General features: G+C 42.9%; 1 protein-coding gene across 1 annotated transcript in view; it reads left to right on the top strand.

The window, feature by feature from the left end:
* Positions 1–11182, top strand: part of POLR2A (RNA polymerase II subunit A) — a 33159-nt gene that overhangs the window by 5737 nt on the left and 16240 nt on the right. The window contains exons 2-8 of the mRNA XM_042473568.1: positions 741–873; positions 1433–1569; positions 3523–3696; positions 7822–8103; positions 8732–8893; positions 10613–10833; positions 10937–11069. Of these exons, the coding sequence (XP_042329502.1) occupies positions 741–873; positions 1433–1569; positions 3523–3696; positions 7822–8103; positions 8732–8893; positions 10613–10833; positions 10937–11069 (1242 nt within the window). The remainder of the gene's footprint in view (positions 1–740; positions 874–1432; positions 1570–3522; positions 3697–7821; positions 8104–8731; positions 8894–10612; positions 10834–10936; positions 11070–11182) is intronic.

Genomic DNA, 11182 nt, shown 5'->3' with positions numbered 1-11182 from the left:
GCGGAGATCTGTTCCGAACAACACAAATAGCTCTTGGGTTTGGAGAAAACACTGGAGAGTGGACTTCTTGTGCAAATCATACAAAGCAGAGCTACTGGAGTTGGGGTGAATATTGGAGGTTTGCACTTTTTGGTTTAATGGGTGTATTTGTGTATAAAGCACACACTTGCTGGGTCTCATCTCTGCTGATCTTAGGCCCTCTCCTCGTCTGAAACTTACCTGCGTGGATCCTGCATCGCAAAGGATATCTCTGCTAGTTTTACATTCTGGGTGGACAGTGAGAGAGTAAGGAAACCCAACTTAGCAGATCAGAGCGTTTTTCTCTAGCTGCCTACTTATAATTCTTTTACAGGTGAACAGGGTTGTGCTGGTAGGAGAAAGCATTGAATGTAATATTAGTCCAAAAGTTAGAGCTTTTTAAACTCCCACAACAAATTGCTACTTGGGTAGAAAGCAGTCTTGGGATCCACTCTCTTACTTTAGAAACTAAGCCTTCCTAATAAAATGGCTTTAGGAGATTATTTGAGAGGTGGAATAATTGGAATGTTCTGTGCTGCTTCTTTCTTTATTCTCCTTTGCATAGAACATGGACTTCATGTTTCCTGAGATTGTAGGATACATTTGGGAATAAATCCTCTGCCAGCTTCATCCCAAGTTTTTCGAGGTCTGCATTCTCTCTCCAAATGACTGAACAAGGTTGGCTAATACTGTTCCTCTGTTCACTTCATTTCCCCCCCCAGAAACGGATGTCCGTGACGGAAGGAGGGATCAAGTACCCTGAAACCACAGAAGCGGGCCGCCCCAAGTTGGGGGGCTTAATGGACCCTCGGCAGGGTGTCATTGAGAGGACCGGACGGTGCCAGACCTGTGCAGGTGAGCGCATTGGTTACGATTTTTAACCAGGGTGTATTGTATTGCATTTTTATCTTTGTTATTATATTGGGGTAGCCTTTTAAAAACTGTTCTGAATGTTTTTAACATGGTTGGTTTAAATGCTTTTTAAAATGTTCTCTTATTTAACTTTTGAATTCATGTACCTTGTTTTAATTTATGTCCCTTTTGGGAGAAGGGACGAATGCAAATAAGTATTGCAGTATGCCCTTAGTATCCATTGGAGTTTGGTTCCAGGACACATACACGCATACCTGTGAATACTAATATCCATGGATCCTCATCCCATTATATACTGCGATGTATATAAAATGTAATAAACCTTGCCTTTTTGGATTATTATGTTTTTTAAAAATCAAGCCGTGGATGGCTGAATCTGTGTATGCAGAATCCAGGGATGTGAAGGGCTGACTGATGTTAGGATTTTCTCACTAGGCTGAAGGGGGAGTCTGAGGTGGAAGAGGCCACACATCAAATGGTTTGCTGGGGTTTAACTGTGGAGCAGGGTCTGATGGTGTCTCCTTCCTTTCCCACCCGGCAGGCAACATGACAGAATGTCCTGGCCACTTTGGACACATTGAGCTGGCCAAGCCCGTCTTCCACGTCGGCTTCTTGGGCAAGACAATGAAAGTCCTCCGCTGCGTTTGCTTCTTCTGCTCCAAACTGCTGGTTGACTCTGTGAGTAATGGCAGAAGCTGATTTGCAGCCCTGGAAGGGCAGACAACTGGCTTGCCCCCAAGATTTTTACTAATTTGCTTTAGTAGGGCTCCCTTGTGGCTTGTTAACTGCTTAAAAAGGAAAGAAAAAACAACACTCTTTTCCCATTGGGCAATTGCTTCCTTACTTGGTTGCTTGTAGTTACATGCCACAGATGACTATTGAATTCCCATTGACAAGCCTGGAGCTTCAGCCTAGTCTGGTCCAGTCCATTGTTCCTCATTTTGTATTTTACATCCACCAGGCTCTCTTTAAAATTACTAGGTATCGCCAAGATAGAAACAAAAACTCAACTTTCTGAAAAGCATATTTGTGTTTTTACAAACTTTCTGTCACTGTATTATATTGTTTATTGCAATTTTTAAGGATGTAAATTGCAATAGTGTAACCAGCAGTTCAAGCAAACAAAAGATAACTGCAATGGTAGTTAAAAATTGTAGCAATAGTGCTGGTGATCATTCTTACGGATATAAAAGACACAGTTAAATGTTCACTTTGTTGCATTTAAAGATGTGCTAATAATGCAACTTCATTTCACTGACTGGTGGGTGGGTGGGCAGAGTTTTTGCTCCTCTCATACTAATTTTTCCATACCAGAAATAAACTCTTGGCCACCTTAATTTTCCAGTTTTATGTTTCAGCAATCATAAAGCCCCAGGGTCTCAGGGGCACAAGAGTGCCCTCTGGATCTGCCAGAGTTGCCTGGCCACTTGGATGGTATTTCAGTTCTTTGGGAAATGTTCAAAACAGCCTCTGTCTCATTAAAAGGCAGTGAGACCTTGTTTCTCATATTAAAAACAAGAGCCATGGAGAATTCACGGATGCTCTATCATTGGTTTTTTTCAAGGGTACTCATTTCTCAAGAATTTCTGCAGGAGGACCATGCACTTCTGCTTGATATTTATGTGACTAAAGCAAAGCTTGTAAATACTTATGTAGTTCCCCCCACTCCCAAGTTGGTTGACACTCAAACCATTTCATATGCATGTAAGGCAGCAGAAATAGTACAGTAAATGGGACAGTGTTTTTAGGGCTGAATTGAACATGAATCTTCAGTAGTCCACTCAAGATGTATAATGAGGGAGAAAGTTACACAATGAAGGGTTGCCTGTGGGTTCTTGCCAGCTGAGGCACTGAAATTGACTCCTTTCAACACATCACTTATACCTCAGTAGAGGCAAAGGACATAGGGCAGAATGGACCAGTTTGAGTCCTACATGATCTGACTTTACTCTGTGGTCCACCATTGTGCTTTTGCCCTAACAATACCCAAATATAATTAATCCATGGGATGAGACCATGAGCCTACACTCTTGTTTAAAATTACAGTTGGCCCTCCCTTTTTGTGGGGGATCTGTTCCAGAACCCTCTTCAAAAACGGAGGCTAGCACATATTCAAGCCTCTTAGGCTTGAATGGGATGTGCGCACCTTTGGAAATAGGGGAGGTCACCCCTTCGTGGATATTCGAGGGTGCAGATCCCAGATCTGTGAGTTAGGAGGAGTGACTGTATAAAGATGCCCCTTTTTGTGAGTTTAGCAGTTGGATTTGTTTGTGTTGCAAACCAGCAGGTGCCAGGAGGTGTGCCATGAGCTGATGCTGAACAAGGATGTAGCATCTGGTTACATCTGATGGAAACTTTGAGGAGCTGGGGTTAAATGTTTACATGTTTGCAGATACAAATGCACAAACATGGGTATGGATGTACGAAGGTGTCCTAATACCGAATGCAAATTTCAGCCTCTCAGATTTGACTACACTAGATAGGGACAGTTTTATGGGTTTTCAGACATATTTTTGGTGCAGATATGTAGGAGTGAGGATGTCTGGTACAGATGGTAACTTTCAAGAGCTCACAGATTTTAATCACCTCTTCTTATGGCTTGGGGGTCTCTTTTTTCCTTTTTTTCTGCAGAACAATCCAAAGATTAAAGATATCCTGGCCAAATCCAAAGGACAACCGAAGAAACGCTTGACTCACGTCTATGACCTTTGCAAAGGCAAAAACATCTGTGAAGGGGGAGAAGAGATGGACAACAAGTTTGGTGTGGAGCAATCAGAGGGCGATGAGGACATCACAAAGGAAAAGGTCAGAGTTATAAGTCAGGGAATGGAGCTGGCTTTGAAGCCTACTTCCAATATGTGGTGTGCTGGCCTCTACTTCTTAATATTGGCATTACTGTTGTTGCTTTAGACCTCCTTGAAAACACTTTTAGTTGCTCAAAACATTGGGGAGAGGGGGGGGCTTTGCAACAGTATTTGCTATTGGTTCTTTTTCCACTATGAAGTATTTTGTTGTACATAACCCCATTTATGCAGAATGGCAGAACATATCTTGCCAAAGTAAATATAATGATTTGAATCTCAGACTAGGATTCTGAGAAACAGGTTTGAGTCACTGTTCAGCTGTAGAAACCCACAAGGTAATCTTGGGCCAGTCCCATTTTCTCAGGCCAAGAGGAAGGCAGTGGCAGTCTGAATAAAAATGGCCATGAAAACCATAAGACAGGATTGTCATTAATCAGAATTGACTTGAGGGGACATAACAGCAACAGTAAATACTTTTTACAAATATTTAGGTGATGCTTTCATGCCAAAATTTCAGAGTTGTGTACTTCACTAAAATGTAAAATATACCTGACACAAATATACTACACAAATGTGAGATTAAACAAATTGATGTTGGGTTAGACTGAGGAGGTAGAGCTTGCTGAGGTAAAATACATTGTCAGCATGTGTCAAAAGCTATGGACAGTTGGAGCATAGTGGAAAAACATTCCCTGTAGCAGGTGCCACTGTCCACTCAGTTCTCTGCTTCAAACAGCTGTCTGCTGGGCAGCATGTGGCACTACCAGAAAGGCCTCTTCCAGTGACCTCAAGGTTGGACAGCATGCCTAAGAGTTACTGTAGGGGGAAGGCAGGAATCTCAGAAGAAGTGTCCTTGGCTAATAAGATTTGTCAACAGTCTAATATTTCATCAGGACATTTACAGTGGTTACAAAGTGTCACAGATTTTGAACTGTGCAATCCAAAAGTCAACAGGGTTTTTATCTTATGAGAATTAAGTGTGCTACCTGTATTAAGTACTACATTTCACATTGTTTTAGAGCAGGGGTGGGAATAATGCAGCTCACATATGCCATAGCCAGCATTCACAAGGACTGCTGAAGATTGCATTTCAGCAGTATTTGGAGGATTGCCTGATTCTTATCCTATTCTAGATAACAAGGTTGCAGAATAGCAATTTTCTTGATGTTTTAGATCCTCCTTATTTCAGACATCCAACTAATGTAATAATCTATATGAATACTAGGTGTGATTGTTGAACCAGAAAATTTCTATCTTTGAACCTATTAGATGTTCTCTTTAATGTGTCTTAGCACCAAATAATCATCTATTCTTTGGGAAGGGTTTCTCCCCTGCTTGCTCAGTATGACACTATTGAGAAAATTGGAAATATTCTCTGTTCAGAACACAAAATAGAGCCAGTGTGCAGAATACTTCTGCAAGAAATTTGAATCACCTTGCCTCCATTTGTTGTTGTGTGCCTGCAAGTTGTTTCTGACTTATGACAGCCCTATTACAAGGTTTTCTTGGCAAGATTTGTTCAGAGGAGGTTTTGCCATTGCCTCCCGTTGAGGCTGAGAACATGTGACTTGCCTTCATATTACACCTTTTTTTAACTTAGAGTTTTCCTCAAAGATTTCTGCAAAAAGGCAGGAGGTGACATCCATTTGGTGATAGTTATGGACTTTATTGCATTCCTAGTTATTAAAATGGCAGTCCTAAAGACACAAAAGTGCTTCAGTGGGAAATGCGAGTCAACTTCTTCCCAGTTTAATCAGATTTCTCCTTGAATCCAGGGAAATGTATTGCTATATGATTTCTTAGAACTGTAGGATGCGCACACCCCTTTAAGTGACTGTCAAGAATCTTAAGCCTAATTTCAAGCATTTTGTGATTTAGTTGTTCCTCAAACACCTGTCTGAGATGAAAAATAAATTTAAAAAACAGAAGAGCCTTCCCCAAGCATTCATCTCTGTTTACTCACCTTGGCCCACAAAGATCCTAGACTTGTAACAATGTGGATTAATGTCCAAAATGAAAGAGGAACAGAAGAGCATAAGAACAATAGGCTTAGCAAAGCTAACAGTAGGAATATATACTCAGGCATAAAGCATAATAGCTGGATCAACCTAGCCATCTGTACCAATAGCATGGATTTCACAGAACACAGCAGCAAGAACAAAAGTCTGCAAGATGTGCAGGATGCATCTGTGAGATTGAGGCATGCATGGCGCATCTGAGAGCTCTCCTTTAAATGCTTTCTGCTGTAGCCTTCCAGAAAGTTCCTGTTTTCCAAACCAGGTCAGATGAACCAGAATCTTCTCGCATTTGGCATACATGCTGACTTTTAGCCACAGCCAATTAACTCAAATTAGCAACAGGCTGATTTGTTGCCTTTGAGGTCTCCAAGCAACTGTTAAATTTAGTTGCACAGTATCTGAACTCCCTCCATTCCCAGTAGTAGCTGCTAGAAAAAAGGACTAGTGGCTCTTGGGCCTTGAGAGGTAGAAAAGTAAAAGCGTACATAGGGTAATACTTTCTAGGCAAGATTATATGCAAATTCAGTGATTTGTTGAGGCCCTCTACAGCGCTATATAATTAAAGCATAATAATAACCTGAACTGATGTTGCAGGTCATAAGGCCAGTTAATACCACCGTGTGTAAATGGATAAGTGGACTATCTAAGTAAATTAGTTTTTTAAAATCTAGTCTGTATACTACAGGGGTAGGCAACCTTTTTGAGCCGGGGGCCAGGTTGCTGTCCCTCAGACAACTGGGGGGCCGAAGCCAAAAAATAAACAATTAAATAATTTTTTTAAAAAATTAAATAAATAAATAAACCGGGACAAATATAGGACAAAATTTTCAAATGGAGGACACTTTTTAAAAAACAATGGAGGACATCTGAAAAAATTTGCTGATTTTTAAAAAAATGTTAATATAAATGCATGTTTCTGAGGCTTCTACAGACAATTTCCCCCCTTGCCCGCCGCTTGCCCCCCCTTGCCCGCCTCCTCTTGATAGGCCAAAGGCCTCACACCCTCACGCGAGAGGCCAAAGGCACCGGCGGCAATCGGCGGCAGGACTGGGCTGGGGCCGGTCCCAAGGCCTTGCCGGGCCGCATTCGGCCCGCGGGCCGCAGGTTGCCTACCCCTGGTATACTAGATGATACTATCTGGTATGGAGACAAATTCCGTTGCCCATAGAATTAAATATTTTATGTCATATATTGTGTTTACTCAATGTGATTATTATAATTTTCATACATAAAGCAAATACTATTTGGCCAATATCACACTACACTGTTTTAGTGCTATTATTTCATTTCTTATATTATTTATTCATTGGATTTATATCCCACCTTTTTCCCAAAATGGAATATGAAGTCGTTTGCAGTAATTTAAAAAGGATACAACTGAAGCATTAATTACAAAAGTTAAGAACAAATTAAAGAAAACAAGCACTTTATCTGCTGTGGTTGTGGAATCGTGGGATTTGCAGTTTAGGGAGGGATATTTAGAGTTCTCAGCAAGAGAGCTCTTAGGCCTTGCTAAACTATAAACCCCAGAATTCCACAGGATGCAGCCATAACAGTTAAAGTGGAATAATTGCTCTATAACAGTATAGTGTAATAATAATAATAATAATAGGATTTATTTATATGCTGCCCAATCACTGGGAATCTGGGCGGCTTACAACAGAGGGGATAATAGACGGTTCCCTGCCCTCAGGCTTACAATCTAAAAGACATGACACAAAAGGAGAAGGGAATGGGGGCGGGGGGGATCAGGTCCAGTGGTTCTTCTCTCCGTCTGAGGCCTGGACCAGAGAGAGGGCTCTTCTTCTTCAGGCTAGCCTAGTGTAATTTTAACCTTCATCAGAGGAGGATATTAGATAGGTCAGTCATTAAAATCCTTACAGTAAAAATGTAGCATACAAAAGATTTGTTATGTTCCTACCTGCGTAAAAGGTAAGAAATTCATGGTGGGGGGCTCAGAATTTTTCTCAGCATAGGATTTCAAACAACCAATGTAAAAACAAAGCTCCAAGGCTTTTAGGCAGAATAAAAGTTCAACAAGCCTAGCAATGGGTAAGTGAAAATCCTGCACCTGACACCCCTTGTTCCTTTCTCTCTTCCTCCTCCAGGGCCATGGCGGCTGTGGGCGCTACCAGCCTAGGATCCGGCGCTCGGGCCTTGAGCTTTATGCCGAATGGAAGCACGTCAATGAGGACTCACAGGAGAAGAAGATCCTCCTGAGCCCGGAGCGGGTGCATGAGATATTCAAGCGCATCTCAGACGAGGAATGCTTCATCCTTGGCATGGACCCCAAATACGCCCGGCCTGAATGGATGATATGCACGGTGCTTCCTGTCCCACCGCTTTCTGTCAGGCCTGCTGTGGTCATGCAGGGCTCTGCCCGGAATCAGGTAAAGGGAATGAAGGAACCAGAGGGGAAGGATCAGCTTAGCTTTTAAGCCTAAGCAAATATCTGTTTTCTGTCCAGCATTGGCAGTAACTCTTTGAATGCATATGAATCATATTTATCCAGTCAGTTGAAAGTTGTTTATAGAAACCGAAGCTGTGTTGGGGGACACTTTGCCCCTGGTTTGGCCACGGTGCCATCTTTGCTGTATCACAGAGTAACCTGATGTCAATTCCACTTTTCTTTCAGTTAATTTAGTTACCATAGGGTGGAAAGCAAGACAAACCTCTGTCCCAGAGAATTTTTTTTTAAATTACTCCATTGGGTGAAAAATGATAGGGATTCAGGAGCTTTGGGATATCCAGGGGCACTTTGGAGCTGTGTGCATCAGGCTGGCCTCACTTTCCCCACCCCAGCTATGAATGGATTTCTGCATAGAAAGCAATTACTTCAGCCTTGGCCCAGTCTGGCCTGCACCAGAGTGGACAATGCTTGCTGCCCATGCAGAAATCCATCCCACCTAGCCCATCCCATATGGCTAATGCAGTATAGCTTGGAATGGGCATTATAGTTCAACATAAACATTATATTCTAACAGAACTACTTTTCCTCCTCTTCCCACCATCCCCCAGGATGACTTGACTCACAAACTGGCCGACATTGTGAAGATCAACAACCAACTCCGGAGGAATGAACAGAATGGGGCAGCTGCCCACGTCATTGCCGAAGACGTCAAACTGCTGCAGTTTCATGTGGCCACCATGGTGGACAACGAGCTCCCTGGGCTGCCCCGTGTAAGTGCCTGGGGTGCAAAGGCCAGGGACCATCAGTGACAGGGGATGTGACTGCCACCCTTCTTCTCAGCAGAAAAAGTAGTCCTCTGACACATCTGTCCTCTTCCTCCTCCTCACTCCATGGGCACAGCTCTTTTTGAACACTGTAGTAGAGTCTTCAGCAGTGTAGGGAGAGGCATCACTCCTTCTGGCCCTGTCTTCCTCTGTAGCAACAGGAGCCTTATAGAGCAGAAATGGGTAACTGTTTGTAAACTCTGGATCTTGTCATTCCTCACTGCTGACATTATTCTCTGGGCTAATGGAAGTTGTAGGCCAAAAACATTTGGTGGGCCATAATTGCCAGTCCAGTTTGAAACTCCCTTTGCTTTCACTTTGCTTACAAGCCTAAGTATTTGATTTTCCCTGGATTATATAGCTAAAAGAGGAGGGGAGCCACACTGCTTTAACTGTTAGCATTTCTTTTACATATGATAGAAATATATTGTTTGTGGCATGTGTAACACATTTAAGTAATCAGAAACAAATAGACAGATGTCACATTGGAAATGTCATTCAGTCATTATTCTCTTAATTGAGTTTGATTATTTATTTACTGTATTTATACCCTGCTTTTCATCCAGAAAGGTTCTCAGAGTGGCTTACAGATAGAGACATTTCCCTGCCCTCAGGCTTACAATCTAAAAAAGACATGACACAAAAGGGGAAGAGAATGGCAGTGGGAAGGGGAATAAGTCCAGAGATTCTTCTCTCCCTCTGAGGGAGGACTTGTCTTCTTACTTTAGCCCAGGCCTGATGGAGCTGGCCAGCCCTTCTCTCCCTCTGAGGCCAGATGATGTCAGATGGCAAAGAGTTGCTTAGAAGTAGTTCAGCAAATCTTGATTGTTCCAGTTATTCATAAATGAAGAAGCAGGTTGTTTAATTTGTAAACTAATAAAAGGATAAAATGAGTTATTTCTCTCTCATTTTTATTTAGTGATTGTTTGGAACGATATCTTGTTCTGTGCATTTGAATACTTTCTGTAATGAATTAAGTGGCTGCATACTGGAATTTTATTTTTTATTGATTTATTATAAATTGTATTAGGGATTAGAATTTGTATTAAAGATTGTAATACACTGCATGCTGGTTGTTTCCTGCCCTTTGAAACTTTGTGTTCTCCAGCACTTAGAGCAGGGGTCGGCAACCTACGGCCCACGGGCCGGATCTGGCCCGGCGAGGCCTTGGGACCAGCCTGGTCCTGCGGCCGATTGCCGCCCCTGCCGCAGCTTCCGCGCCACTCCAGGCACCATTTTGAGCTCTAAAATGGCGGCCAAAGTCTTGCGTGACCTTTCCTGTCACGGGGCAGGATGGGAATGGTCGCGCGAGACTTTGCCACCATTTTAGAACACTGTGGCGGGCCTGTAGGAATATCTTCATTTTAGATATTGTATATGTTCCCATTTTGTTTTTTACTTCAAAATATGTGTGCAGTGCATGTAGAAATTATTTTTATTTATTTAATTATTTAATTTTTTTTTAAAAAACCAATTTAATAATTCTTTTTTGGCTTCGGCCCCCCAGTTGTCCAAGGGACAGCATCCCAGCCCCCGGCTCAAAAAGGTTGCCTACCCCTGATTTAGAGAGTGTCCTTCTGTTGGAAGCTTTGATGCCACAACTTGTAAGAAAGTAGCCATTGTTTCTACTTATGTTGACTGTGTGCTGAACCTCTTGATTCACAGGCTATGCAAAAATCGGGACGGCCTCTGAAGTCTCTGAAGCAGAGGCTGAAGGGGAAAGAGGGGCGTGTGCGAGGGAACCTGATGGGAAAGCGAGTGGATTTCTCTGCCCGGACAGTCATCACGCCAGATCCCAACCTCTCCATTGACCAAGTGGGAGTGCCCCGCTCCATTGCTGCCAACATGACCTTTGCTGAGATAGTAACACCCTTCAACATTGACAGGTGAGGGTTCCCACCTGTCCACTGTATACGTTACTGGAGTTGCAGGCAGAGGCCTAACCCCTCATTGCTCTGAGCACCTGCTCACTCTTCCCAACTCCTCCAGGCTCCAGGAGTTGGTCCGCAGAGGCAACAGCCAGTATCCTGGAGCCAAGTACATTATCCGGGACAATGGTGACAGGATTGACCTCCGTTTTCACCCTAAGCCCAGCGACCTGCACCTGCAGATCGGCTACAAGGTCAGTCTTGCTTTCTGGGGGGAGGATTCATGTGGGGCAGTAGTTGGATGGGAGCATCTCAATGCCTTGAGGTTGAGCTGAGGTGTTGAGGTGCACATGTGTGTTTGCAAAGA

The sequence above is a fragment of the Sceloporus undulatus genome, chromosome 6, assembly GCF_019175285.1.
Source record: "Sceloporus undulatus isolate JIND9_A2432 ecotype Alabama chromosome 6, SceUnd_v1.1, whole genome shotgun sequence".
Lineage (NCBI taxonomy): Eukaryota > Metazoa > Chordata > Lepidosauria > Squamata > Phrynosomatidae > Sceloporus > Sceloporus undulatus.
Note: the sequence above shows the minus strand (reverse complement) of the source record. Positions and strands in the feature narration are given on the sequence as shown.